This window comes from Terrapene carolina, unplaced genomic scaffold, assembly GCF_002925995.2.
Source record: "Terrapene carolina triunguis isolate 2854851 unplaced genomic scaffold, T_m_triunguis-2.0 Scaffold49, whole genome shotgun sequence".
Classification (NCBI taxonomy): Eukaryota; Metazoa; Chordata; order Testudines; family Emydidae; genus Terrapene; species Terrapene triunguis.
In genome coordinates this window covers 2,899,871-2,913,115 of record NW_020664400.1, presented here as the reverse complement: position 1 = coordinate 2,913,115, position 13,245 = coordinate 2,899,871, and the positions used below count along the sequence as shown (strand labels likewise).

The 13,245-nt window shown below is 65.8% G+C and overlaps 1 protein-coding gene across 1 annotated transcript in view; it reads right to left on the bottom strand.

The window, feature by feature from the left end:
* Window positions 1–4,918: 4,918 nt before the first annotated feature.
* LOC113404952 (PH and SEC7 domain-containing protein 1-like) overlaps window positions 4,919–13,245 on the bottom strand; it is a 28,981-nt gene continuing 20,654 nt past the window's right edge. Inside the window, exons 6-16 of the mRNA XM_026656619.2 lie at window positions 12,940–13,020; window positions 12,333–12,445; window positions 11,563–11,621; window positions 9,793–9,882; window positions 9,036–9,079; window positions 8,228–8,394; window positions 7,825–7,895; window positions 7,134–7,279; window positions 6,502–6,646; window positions 5,858–6,001; window positions 4,919–5,466 (exon numbers count right to left, since the gene is read on the bottom strand). Of these exons, the coding sequence (XP_026512404.1) occupies window positions 5,215–5,466; window positions 5,858–6,001; window positions 6,502–6,646; window positions 7,134–7,279; window positions 7,825–7,895; window positions 8,228–8,394; window positions 9,036–9,079; window positions 9,793–9,882; window positions 11,563–11,621; window positions 12,333–12,445; window positions 12,940–13,020 (1,312 nt within the window). The 3' untranslated portion in view covers window positions 4,919–5,214. The remainder of the gene's footprint in view (window positions 5,467–5,857; window positions 6,002–6,501; window positions 6,647–7,133; window positions 7,280–7,824; window positions 7,896–8,227; window positions 8,395–9,035; window positions 9,080–9,792; window positions 9,883–11,562; window positions 11,622–12,332; window positions 12,446–12,939; window positions 13,021–13,245) is intronic.

The following is a 13,245-nucleotide window of genomic DNA, read 5'->3' as shown; positions in this document are numbered from 1 at the left end:
GGGGAGGTGAATAAATAATAGGAAATAAAAGTTCATGAAGCAGAAAATAAAAGGCAGATTATACAGATGTGGCAATTTGCAGGATCATTGCGCCTGTCCTCCTTTTAACTGCTGCATCTGGCTTTTCCACGGCCTGCACCCCCGCCCCGCTCCAGGGCACCAGCCGGGTGCTACCAGGCTGGGCCGGGCCCTGGCTGTGGTGCAGACAGGGCAGGATAGAGGGACCCCCTGTGATGACACCAGGGACAAGGGGCCCCAGGGTCTGCGGGAGTCCAGCAGCCGCGCTAGAGACCACCCTTTAGACAGCGCCAGCCCAGCCTCAGCCGCATGGAGCATTGCAGCCCCTGCACATCACGCCCCCCCATTTCGGCTCAGCTGGGGGGGGCAGGGTGCCCATGTGCCCTGAGGTGCCACGGCGATGGCGGACAGACAATGATGGTGCTAGAGGAGCAGGAGGCGCTTGCCAGCCATAGCGGGGTGGGGGTGGCATGGCTGGGCCTGGCAGGGCTCTCTCGGACCAGGCTGGCCGCCGGGCTGGCAAGATGGGGCTGGAACCTGTGGCCTCCCGCACTGGGAATGCAGCCCCCTGCCCACGCGCAAAGAGCTCCGCATAGATGGGCCCCGTCTCCCCAAGGCCTGGAGGACCCGGAGGGTGAGGGGGCTGCTCTTCGGAGCTCACACGAAGCCCCCACTCCACCCACATTTGGGAATGGCATGTCCAGGTATTGAGGCACAGAGCTCTCTGGTGGCTGGGACATTTATAGCTATGTACGGCCCGGTGCCGCGTGATATTGGACGAGTAACGTCCCGTGTGGGGGTGGAGCCCTGCTAAGCAGGGCAATCACGGGTCCTGCTGCTTTAAAACCAGGGCAGGACTGGCCTCCTCCTTCTAACCACCTGGGCGTGGCCCAGCCCCCAGCACCGTGCCAGCAGCCACAGACAGAAGGGGGCTTTGCTGGGAGGTGGGGAAGCCCAGCGGATGGAGCACAGGGCTGGGCCTCAAGACCCCTGGTTCTAGTCCCGGCTCAGCCGCAGACCTGCTGGGAGACCACAGGCCAGTCGCTTCCCTCCCCGGCCTCAGTTTGCCCCTAGCTCTTGTCAAGTCTTTGGGGCAGGAAATACTTTGTGTGTGAGCACACGGGGCCCTGAGCTCGGTTCGGACCACTAATGATCCTGATCTTGCCTGCTCGCCAGCCCTGGTGCTGCCACGCCCTAGCAGCAGAATGAGCCGCTTCTGCAGGAGGCTGGAACTGCCCACCCCCCCCCTCCCCCGGGCATGGCCTGCGCTGGGCTGGGGGGCGCTTGCCCCCCGCAGCTCTCGGGGGCGGGGGGGTTGGGTGGCTGTGCTAAGGGGCCCCTTGCTGAGGCCAGTGGGCGGCGGGTCAGTTTGTGGCTGGAGTCTGCCACAGTCCGAGTCTGGGTCTCACCTGGAAATGGGGTGGGGAATCCAACACCTGACCCACCGTTACAAATGAGCTGTAAAGATCTCATGATTTGGGGGGCGTCTGAGTCACGGGTTCTGGGCTGGGGAGGGGGACGATGCTGCAACTGGCGGGTGGGGGTGGGGCAGGGCAACCTGAGTCTGCAGGGTTTGGGGGGGAGGGGAGTGAGGGGGCTGACGGGGGAGAGGGGGGGATGAATGGCTCTTTCGGAAACTTCAAGGGCTGGTTTGCAGACTGGGCAGGTCGCAGAACCTGCCACCAGGAGGGTTTTACCTCAGCTCACCCCTTCCAGGAGGAGGAGGGAGGCAGCCCAGCCAGGAGGCTGCGGGTCAGGAGTGAGGGGCACTGGCAGAGCTGGGTTGGGAGCCCAAGGGCTGGGCTGGCGGGGGGCTGCAGGTTGGGAGTGAGGGGCACCGGCAAAGCTGCAAGGGGTGGGGGTAGCCCAGATCTGCCATAGTCGGGGGCTACAGATCAAATCCCATGAATATTGGCTGGGCGGCTCTGTCTGCCCGGGCCCACGCTCGGGGCCTGTCCCCACGGGGCACTGGGCACAAGGGGTGCGGCCCAGAGCAGGCCCGTAGAGCTGTCCTGATTTATTCAGTTCTGCTGGGCCTGGTGTAGGATGTTGGGGGAAGCAGGTGTGACTGTGACACAATAGGGACCCACTGGTCTCCCCCCAAGCCCTCCCGCCCCCAGCATTCCCGGCTCCGTCCCCATGCACCAGGACGAGGTGCCGCAGCCCCGATCCCAGCCCCGCCCCCCCGTCCTGATTTCTCTGCTCCTTGTAACAATCCGGTCAGCAGTGGCTCCCCGCAGGGCAGGCGTGGAATGGATCGGCCGTGGCGCTTTGCTCCGGCTGTGGGCATGGCTCTGTCATTCTGCCAGTGGCGCTGAGCGTGGCGCTTCCTGGACGCCCTCCCGCCCCACTCAGGGTGTGTCTCACCCCACCCCATGGTCCCTCTGCAACGGCTTCCCCATGCACAGGGCCGTGCTCTGGGCTGGGGCCACCTGACACACCTGGGTCAAGTTTGCAGTGGAGCCTAGTTCCTATTTTGGTGACTAAATCTAGGAGCCGGAGCAAAGACCCTGGCCTCTGTGCAGCCCCCAACACAGCGGGACTGGGCACGCCAGGCAGGCCACGGTCCGGGAAATCCGCCGCTGCCCCGGCCCCAAGGGACTGTGAGACCAGAGCTGCTCACTACTGCCCCCTGCTGGCCAGCCTTTGTCACTGCTCCCTCTGCATGCTGCTCACCTGTGCCCCCAGAGGCACGTGCTGCTCAGCAGGAGACCGGGCAGTGGGTTTGAGCCCACAGGGTTTTCGGGGCGGGGAATCCAGGAATCCCCCCAAAATCACACACCAGGCTGCCACGTAACCCCCTGGCGCTGCCCAATGGGCTGATCCCCACGGTTCCCATTGCACAGGGCGCCGGCTGGCTGGGCACTCGCTGCACCACGCCGGCCGCTGCCCCGCTGGGATCCCGCTCAGGGTTTAGCTTCCCGGGGCCATTTCACCCTGAAGGAGCAGAAACTCTCCTGGCGGGGACCCTGAGTCCCAGGTTCGCACCCAGCCCCATAGCAGGGCATTTCCCACAGCGTTTCAACCCATTCCACCCCCTGGCCCGTCCCAATTTGCCTGACTCCCCCCGAGCGACCTGCACTGGGTTCCAGGCTCCAAACTCGGCTGGGACACCCGCGAGAACCAGAACCAGCCTGGGGGGCTGCATGGACTCCTGCCATCCTGTCCCAGGCCCTCCTGGGTTCACAGCCCCACGCTCTGTGCTGCACTCTGCCCCCAGCCTGCTCCCCCTCCACCCATGTGCACGGCAGCTGTGGCCAGGGCAGACTTGCCTGGACCGCCAGGGCTAGGCCACTCTTGCACCCGCCAGTCCTGATCTACCCTGGCCCAGCAAGAGGAGGACGGTGCCCGCGGAGCCACTGCCCGCCCCATGGTCCCAAGTCAGAACCGAACCACGGATCTGCTGCAGTCAGCGCTCTTGAGTTGTCACCTGAGCTGGCTTTAAACCTGCCTTCTCCAGCCCCGCAACCTCAGCCTCTTCTCTGGGCCGGGAGCAGGCGTGTTAAACGCCGGCAGCTCCATCTCCCGGGACCCCGGCACCATGGGCTCGTTAGTGGGGGAGGGCTTTTCCCCACCAAACCGTGTATACCTGGCCTCTTGCAGAGACTCCGCACACTGCCAGGTGCGGAATGAGTGACAGTGCACCCAGCCAATGGAACGCCATCACAGCAGACTCCCATTGGGTGACCCATTAGTTCTGGGCAGAGCCAGCAGGGGGCCAGGTGGGTAGTGCTCGATGTGGCCAGGTGTGAGGGGAGGAGCGATGGGGCCATAGTGCCCAGGGACAGGCCGGGAGTCCCAGCAGCCCCCACCCTTCTGCTAGGACAGATTGGCTGCAGGATGTCAGAGCCAGGGAGAGAACCCAGGAGTCCTGGCCCCACACCCCTGAATGCCTGGGGAACCAGAGAGCACCTTACTTGGGGCAGGGCAGCGGGTGCCTGTCTGTGGGCGAGGGAGTTCCTAGACATGGGCAACGCGCCCCAGCCCCCATGGAGCAACCTGAGACCCCCGGCCAGGCACTGCCAGAGCCCAGGGGGCAGTCAGGGCTGGGGGAGGGGCCACAGAACCAGGGGAGCAGCTAGCTGGATAGGAAACCAGCACCATCTGCCCGGGATCGGGGGGCCAGGGCTGGGCTAGCAGGGGGCTGCAGGTCGGGCGTGAGGGGCACTGGCAGAGCTGGGGGGCAGCTCATGGTGGAGTAGCCGGGGCCTTCTCTCCCTGGCTCCCAGTCCCTCCTGGCTGCAGCCTCCAGCTGGGCCGGGCCAGGCGGCTCCCTGTGGGGCTGGTTCAGCCCAGGTGCCCAGGCACCTGCGAATTCCAGCGGTGCTCTTCATTCCCCCTCCCCCCCGTCATGCTGCCCCTGCCCCCGCGGCTCAGCTACGCTCTGGTGAGCACTCAAGGGCTCTCCAGCCGGGGAGGGGCCCCAGTGCCCAGCTCTGGCCCAGTGGGGGCAGAGGGGGACGAGGGGGATTCCGTATCTATCCGGCTCCCATCACCGGGGCATTGCGGCAGCGGTAGGGCCCATCACCCATCAGTGCGACGTCCTGCCCAGCCCCAGCTGCAGGATTGGGCTCGGGGTGATGGGGCAGCGCAGGGCTTTGCCGGGGCAGCGCAGGGCTTTGCCAAGCCAGGCCCATGGGTTTGGCTGTCCCCTCTCTCCTCCTCCGCCCCACTGCCCCCCATGATGTGGGGCACACTGCCCAGGCGGGGAACAGCCCCATGTCCCCACCCATCCCCACGCAGCCTGGGCACGGTTCCACGGCTCGCTCTGGTTTATTGCTCTGGCGGCTTCTGAGAACAGGAATCAGGAGCCGGCGTGGTGGGTGCGGCACCCCGGGGGGGGCTCCAGAGCCCAGCTCAGCCGGCAGGATGTACCATCCTGCGTCAGGTGTCTCCCAGCCCAGGTCCATCAAGGCAGTGCTGCCTCTTGGGGGGGACACATGGGCAGGGCCCGGTGCCCCTCCCATTCCAAGGGCAGGGAGGGCTCAGAGTCCTGGGCTGGGACCCCCTGGGGGGGGCACCCACTCCTGGTGCCTCCATCGCCCCCCCATTGCTGAGACGCTGGCGCCACCTGGGGGCTCTGTGCTGTCGGTGCCGTCGTGTATGAGCCTCAGGTTCCAGTCCGGGCGATGGCTCGTACCTTGTGCTGGGGCGAGTGCCCGGGGGGCATCCCAGGGCGCCCCGCGGGGAGGGGGGTCACAGCAGCTGCTTGTTGCGCTTGGGGATGATCTTGCGGACCGTCCTGCGCTCGGAGATGTTGCGTTTGACCTTCACGCCCGCGGGCGGCGGGTCCAGGTTGAGCGAGGGGCTGGAGTGCGACTTGGTGAGGCCGAGCCCCTCGTCGGCTGAGTCGGTGCCCCCGAGCCGTGCCTCCCACTGCTCCAGCGCCTCGGAGCCCCCGCACAGCCGCGCCTCCAGCAGCTTCACGTAGGTCTCGTAGCGGCGCTTCTGCAAGGGTGAGCGCAGCATGAGCCCTGGCCGTGGCCAGCTCTGGGGCGCAACGCACCAGGCGGGGGAATGGCCGCACCTGGGGTGCCCTGTGATCTTCCCTTTAGTGTTAGGTCCCCTCCCTTCTCCCTGCAGCCCAGCGTCCCCTGCTGAACCCCTGCCCCTGGCAGCACGGCACCCCCTGCTGAGCTCCCGCCCCTCCCCCCGCCGCCCCGCGCCCCCCCCCCGGCCCCCCCCCCCCCCCCCCCCAGCCCGGCGCCCCCTGCTGAGCCCCCTCCCCCGGCAGCACAGCGCCCCCTGCTGAGACCCCTGGCTCTGAGCCATCCCTACTGAGGACACAGCGACCTCCCGGCCCGCCCCAGCCCGTGCCCGCCCCCAGGGCAGTACCCACCTCATAGAGCAGATACTCCTTCTTGAGCCGATACTCCTCCAGGTCGCGGCCCCGGCCCCGCTTGTCGGGCAGGTTCCGCTGGTGCTCGCCCAGCTCATCCGAGAACTTGTCCATGCACGCCTCGTGGGCCTGGTGCTGCTCCTCCTGCCGGGACATGGGCTCAGTCCAGGAGCCCCCACACACCCCCAGGAGCCCCCCATGGGAACCACAGCCACTGGGGCCGGAGGGATGGCCACGACAAGCAGCCAATCCATGGGGCACGGGGCCGCCATGGGTTGAGCTGGGAAGCTGATCCGGTCACCACCTACGGGGCTGACGGGCCCACAAATACACGATGGGGCAGAGCCCATGGGGGGGCACTCAGGCGTGGCACCAGGGGGCAAAACTGAGCCAAGGAAGATGCCCCTGTCAGTGAGCCCCTCAGGCTGGGGAGAAAACCCCCAGGAGGTCTGGGGGTCCCGTTGCTGGGGAATCGCTGAGGGACCCTGGGGTCCTGTGGCTGGGAGTCACTGAGGGGCCTGGGGGTCCCATCGCTGGGAGTCGCTGAGGGCCCTGGGGGTCCCATCACTGAGGGGTGCCGTGGCTGGCAGTCGCTGGGGGCAGCCCTGCCCCATGCCCGAGGGTGGCAGCGCTGGGGAGCTCACCAGGGAGCTGCGGCACTGTGCCGTGGGCAGGATGGGCCGGATGAACTTGCGCTGGGAGCCCACGGCCGCCGGGAAGGGCGGGGACGAGAACATGGCGGCCACCAGGTTGATGCGGGAGATCCAGGAGCTCATCTCCTCGGCGCTTCTGGGGAGGAGAGAGGGAGAGACTGGGGGGTGGATTCTGGGAGGAGGCAGCGCCCCTAGGGCCTGCGCAGGTGAAGGCTCTGGCCGGCTGCCCCTGGCTGGGTCCCAGTCTGTGTTCAGCTCCCAGGGTGGGTGTAGTGGGGGCTGCGGGTCGGGAGTGAGGGGTACGGGCAAAGCTCCAGCTAGGAAGGCAGAGCCATGTAACCTGCAGTGCCTCCGGGGTGGGATGGGCAGCAGGCCCCAGGACAGGGGGGATTGAGGTAAAGGAGCAGAGAGAGTGTGCCTCGGGGTGTGGGGGCGGGGGCAGAGTGCCCAGGCCGGGCAGGGGAGGAGCATGCCCAGGGTGGGGGCAGCGTGTCCAGGATGGGGTGGGAGGCAATGTGCCCTGGCCAGGGGAGAAGGGCAGGGTGGGGGGCTTCGTGCCCAGGGTGGGGGGATGAAGCAGCATGCCCAGGATGGGGCAGTACCATGCCTGGGGGGGCACTCACAGCGCCTGGAAGAGGAAGACACGCCAGTCGGCCGTCTGGAGGCGGAAGACGTGCGGGCGCTTGTTGTACTTGCAGGCTCTCTCGGCCAGCGCATGGTGCACCCCGATCGGCTCCTCCATGCCTGGCGCCTCTGCCCGGGTCTCGTCCTGCGGGGGAGGGGCACACGGAGCATGAGCCAAGAGGCAGGAGCAGGCAGCCCTGTCCGGAGCCCTAGCCCCTGCCCGGCATAGCCTGTCTGCCCCCCACTGCCTGCCCCTTGTGCCCCCACGCCAGGGACCCACTCCCAGGGTGCCTCCTGCTCCATGGGCTGGGCCAGGGGTGCTGGGCCTGGCTGGTGTCTGCTGGGGGCTCCGGCTGGCCATCAGGGAGACATGGATCTGAGCCACAAACAGCCCCCAAAGCCACTGTAGATATGGTGCCCCCCAGCCACGGCACTGCTCACTCCTCCCCGCGCCCCCAGCCCCATGGCGCTGCCCACCCCTCCCCGTGCTGGGCACTGCCCACCCCTCCCCGCGCCCCCAGCCCCACGGCACTGCCCACTCCTCCCCGCGCCCGCAGCCCCACGGCGCTGCCCACCCCTCCCCGCGCCCCCAGCCCCATTGCACTGCCCACCCCTCCCCGTGCCCCCAGCCCCATTGCGCTGCCCACCCCTCTCTGCACTCCCAGCCCCACAGCAGGACCCCAGCATTACCTTGAGGAAGTAGAGCACCATCCCCTTGAGCACTGTGTAGAAGGTTTTCCAGCCTCGCTTCCCCCAGGGTGCTGGAAGGGCAAAGGTCATACAGGGTGAGATCCCAGCCCCAGGGAGGGTGAGAGCTCCACCCGCCCCAGCCCGTGATGGGTGTCACCCCCCAATGCTGGTTTCCCGGGGTGACACGTGTCTCTCTCTCTCTCTCTCTCACACACACACACACACACACACACACGCACGGGCTGGGTTGCTGGGGCAACAGGCATCACACACCCTGCGCTGGTTGCCGGTGTCACTCCCGCCCCCATACTGGTTGCCAAGTATCACTCCCCCCATGCTGACTGCCAGGCAACGGATGTCACTCCCCCCCATGCTGGTTGCCAGGGAGACGGACGACACTCACTCTTCTTTCCGTCAGCTTCGGCGTGCACCTTGCGGGCGAGCTGCCCCTCCTTGTACGTGGTGGCCTTGGCGTCCTGGGTCAGCGTCAGGAAGGGGTTACTTTTCTTCCGGCTGGACGGGGTGCTGGGTGGCCGGGGCGTCAGGGTGCTGACCAGCTCCTCCTCGTCCCTGCAGGGGGAGCCACGGAGCCCGGCATCACAGGCTGGGCTGGCACGGTGCCCCCCCGGGTCAGAATGGAACTGGCCGGGGTTTGTCTCCCCCCCCCCCCATTCGCCTCCCCATGGTCAGAAAGGAATGTACCATGGGTCCTGCAACCCCCCGTGGTTAGAATGGAACAGACGTGGCTCTCCCTTACTCCGCATCATAATGGAACCGGCCATGGCTCTCCCTTACTCCCCTGTCATCAGAATGGAACAGGCTGTAGCTCCTGCCCATCCTCCCTATGGTCAGAATGAAACAGACCATGGCTCCCCCTTATCCCCCTGTCATAATGGCGTGACTCCTAACCTTCCCCGCTCATGGTCGGAATGGAACAGGCCGTGGCTCCTACTTGTTCCCCCCATGGTCAGAATGGAACAGGCCGTGGCTCCTACTCGTTCCCCCCATGGTCAGAATGGAACAGGCTGTGGCTCCTACTCATCCCCCCCATGGTCAGAAAGGAACAGGTTGTGGCTCCCCCCCCTATCAGAATGGAACATGCCATTGATCCATGGGGTGGAATGGGGGTTAGACCAGACTGTGTGGCTCCCGGGAGGGACCATTGCAGGCAGCGGGGGCAGTGGGAGGCTGGCGTGGCCCCAGGTACTCACATGGCCCACTCCAGCTTCTCGTTGCGGATGGAGTAGTACAGGGCCTGCCAGGAGAGTAACAGGGCGTCAAAGGGGCCCCGTCCCCCGTGAGAGCCCCGCCCCCTGCCTGGGGCAGGCCCCATGCTGCCCCCTAGCAGCAAGAGAGCCGGGGGTCCCTGCCTCCCCCTGGCACTACCCTGGGCAGAGCTGTTCCTTCCGCTGCCAGACTGGCTGATGCTGCAAATGCCGCCCTCTGCAGAGACAGCTCTAGCTGGGACGGCTGGGTACCCCCATCTGGGGGGGCGTCACCCTTGCTGCAATCACTGTGACCCCACAGCCGTTCCCTGGGCTGTCTCCCCAACGGCACGGTAGGAATGGGCCTGGGCTCCGGGATTAGCCACGTTCCTCCCACACACACAGGGCCACGCGGAGCCCTGTTACCCTCCCCACCCCATGCAGCACTGAGACACTGGGGGCAGGGTGCTAGGGATAGGTAGAGATACCTAGAGGGGGTGGATGGGGATAGATAGATAGATAGATATGGGGGTGTATGGGGATAGATAGATAGAGTGTGATTGTGGGGGGTAGATAGATGGATACGGGGGTGGATGGATAGATCTGTACAGGATGGACAGACAGACAGGTGACTGGATGGATGGTGCAATGGCTGGACACACAGCTGGGTAGGTATCGGGGTGTGCCAGGCCCTCAGCTGGCATGCAGGCTGGAAGCTCTCGACGCCAGTGGCGCCAGCTCGCCCGGCCGAGGGGCTCAGTACCTTGAGCTGATCTTTGGGGAAGTTCTGCCCGTCCCTCATGCCGTCCAGGTTGGTTACAAACTCGTGGCAGGTCATGCTGCGGCCGATGTTCTGCAGCCACAAGGGGGCGATGGTGCCACACACACCAGGGTGGGAGAAACATGGATCACAGTGAGAACAGGGCTGGGTTTGTGCCCGCGGGGCACTCAATGCTGCACAGCGCACATGGCCCCCACACATGGCCCCACCCTAGGCCAGGGCTGGCCCCAGGGCCAGGGGCACTGACCCCCCCAGCCTGGATAATGGAGCCAAATAATCTTTCTAGCACTCAGGGCCTGCTGCTCCCAGAGCCCTGGAGAGGAGCTGCGCCGGGGCTATGACACACTGTTACACGACGCTACATCCAGCCAGCAGAGGACAGCAGTGCCATGTTTGGCCCCCTCTAGTGCTGGCCAGGACCACAGACACAGGCTGACGGAGGAGGGGCCCACGGTTCCATCCCGAGGGCTGACAACTCAGCTGGGGGGTGGGCCCTGCGCCCCTCGCTCCGCTAGCCTGCCCGTGACAACGTGGCTATCCCAGTGACAGGCAGAGTCGCTCCTTGCCCCTAAGAGCACAAAGCGAGCAGGAGCAGAACCCAGGAGTCCGGGGGCCGGGTCTGTGCTGGAGCCTGTTTGGGCACACCCCTCCACGCCCGTGTTTCTGCACACAGGCACTCCCCTGTTCACACACATACCTGCTCTTGGGCAAACAGCCCGTGTGGCGTGCACACCCAGGGCCTTGTGTCCACACTCACACAGCATTTCACCCTGGAGCTGCAGCATGGAGCCATGACGTATCTGGGCGGGGGGCGCTGTTCTCAGGGGTGACCTTCCCCCTGACCCAGGGTGTGAATCACGGGCACAGCTCCTCCGGAGTATGACGGGGTACGAGGCCTGGGGTCTCACGCAGAACAGCTGCCAGGGGCCCAGCTGGGTGCCGCCAGGCACCAGGGGTGGCTCCCAGAGCAGCAGGAGAAGGGGAGTTTGCAGGGCCAGTCGCTGCACTGCCCAACTCCCCAGATCAGCCGAAGACTAATGGGCCCCTTGAGCGGTGCTGGAATTGTGTGTGACCAGGGACAGGTGGGTGAGTGCCAAGGAGAGACACCCAGCAAAGCGAAATGCCAGCCAAAACCAGCGGGCAGCCCCAGCTCCACGGATCTCCCTCCCCTGTGACACGGGCATACGCTAGCACAAACCCATGAGCACACGCCTGGGCAAGCACCCAGATGGCCATGCACACACAAGTATGTGCGAGATCACGGAGCCTGTGTCCACGCACGTGTGCGCTAACTGGAAGCCTGTCCCCCCCCCCCCGACTGAGCCTGCCGATTTGCTAATGAGCTTTTTAGCCTTGCTTTTTCGTGCAATCGCTTCCCTTAGTAACTGTGGCGCTGGCGAAAAGGGCCAGACGGACGGACCATCCCTCCCCCCTGCTGCAACCCAGAACATGCACAGCCACCTGCCCCCAGTCCTCACCCTGCCCGAGATGGGCTTAGCCCCCCTAACTCATTGCACACTGGCACCAAAGCACCATCCGATGGGAACCACGTCCCACTACCAACCCCGTTCCCCCTCTGTGCCACGAAACACCCAGCTCTGGGCACCGCCCTGGCATGGGCAGTTGGGCCACGCTCTGGGCTTTGTTGGTGAGATCCCCATTGAACCCACCCTCCCTGCTGGGAGGGGCTCCCAGATTGCCGCAGGCCAGATGCTGCCCCCTGGAGCCCACCCCCCGTGCCCGTGGGCTCACCTGCCCATGCAGGTCCGTGTTGAGCAGCATGAGGGCGCAGGTCAGGGTGTGCACAGCATCTGGGGGGCAGAGAGGGAGCATGTGTTCGGCACGGAGTCGGCCTGGGGTCCGTGGCAGGAGAGATCTGCAGAGCCCGCTGCGTGTGGACAGCGGGGGGCCCATGGCCCTCCAGGGCACAGATCGCCCCGCCTGGCACCTCTCCCATGCAGGCACCGTGGCAGCCTCCTGGCAAATGATCCCAGATCTTCGTGGCACGGCTCCTCCCCCGGCATCTACTGAGTGCTGGGGTGGGGGCAGGGGCAATCGTGGGCATTCGCATGGGGGCAGTGGGGATCCCGAAACGCCTCCATCCCGGGGCTCCGAAGTAAAACCTGGGCACCCCAGCCAAACTCCAGCTCCATTCATCGCCTCCGCCCCTAACCCTCACCCCACCCTCGCAGCTTCCTGTGGCACGGCACTCTTCACTTCCTGTCTTAAACTGGCCCGCAGCCTTGTGGTGCCATTAAACAGCTGCCTGGTTCCAGCCCAGAGGTGGCTACCTTTCAGTGGCAGGCGCCATGAGCACTCTGAACAGCCCGGGGGCTGGGAGGGGTGCATCGCCGCTCTTTAGAAGCGTAATGGTCCTGCCTGTGCTAGTGTGGGTAGGGAAACTGAGGCACGGAGCAGCACCAGTCCAGTGGGGAGTGAGTGGCAGCATCAGGCCCAGGGTGCGTCAGACCCTAGGGTGTCTGTAAGCCGGGGCGGGGATGTGGGGGCCCCGGAGAGCTCACCTGCCGAGGGGAAGGCGTCGGGGTTGCTGAGATGGTAGCGCTTAGAGAAGTGTCCGAGGATCCGCTCCCGCTCCTGCGTCTCTCCAGTCAGCACGAAGGCCTTGAGGAAGGACCTGCCCGGAGCAGAGGAGACACCGCACGGGGAGACTTGCAGCTGCACCTGGACTAGCTGGATCCTCTCCCCTCCCCACCCTGCGCACGCCGCTCGTCTGCTGCGGCTGCAGCCCCAGGTGTCTTTGTACAGCCCCTGGCACCTTGCGGCTCCAGGCCCGTGCAACAGGGACTCTGCCTCCTCGGACCCAGAGCTGTGTGGCCTGGGGGCTTTCTCTGCCTGGGGCTGATCAGCCGTTTGCTCCAATCCCCGTCCCCCTCCCCACATCTGCCCTATTTAGCTTGTCATTTCTTCGGGGTGCGGACTGTCCAGTATGCTGTGTGTCCAGCGCCTGGCACCTCGGGGCCCTCTCTGGCTGGCCTTAGGTCCGGCGCAAGAGATGAGGAATTAATAGTGCTGCTCCGAGCGCCCCCTCCCTCTGCCCCCCTCCCCACAAGCTTTCGTCTTGCGCTGCTCCCCTGGGAAACGCTCTGGATGGATCTGTGGTTCCCTTACCTGAGCGCACGGTCCAGAGTTTGCCCGCTGAACTGGAAGAAGGTGAGGTACTCCTCCGCCACCTGCCGGCTGAACTCGTTGCTGGGAACCAACACATGCAGATCAGAGCAGCGCAGAGCTGAGCTCCCGGCTACTCCAGCCCTGGCCTCTCCCAGCAGGGGGCGCTGTGGGGAGTGGGGCAGGAGTGCTGGCTGTGGGGGGAGCTCCTGACTACTCCAGCCCTCCCAGTGGGGGGCACTGTGGGGAGTGGGGCAGGGCACTGGCTGTGGGGGGAGCTCCCGGTGACTCCAGCCCTCCCAGCGGGGG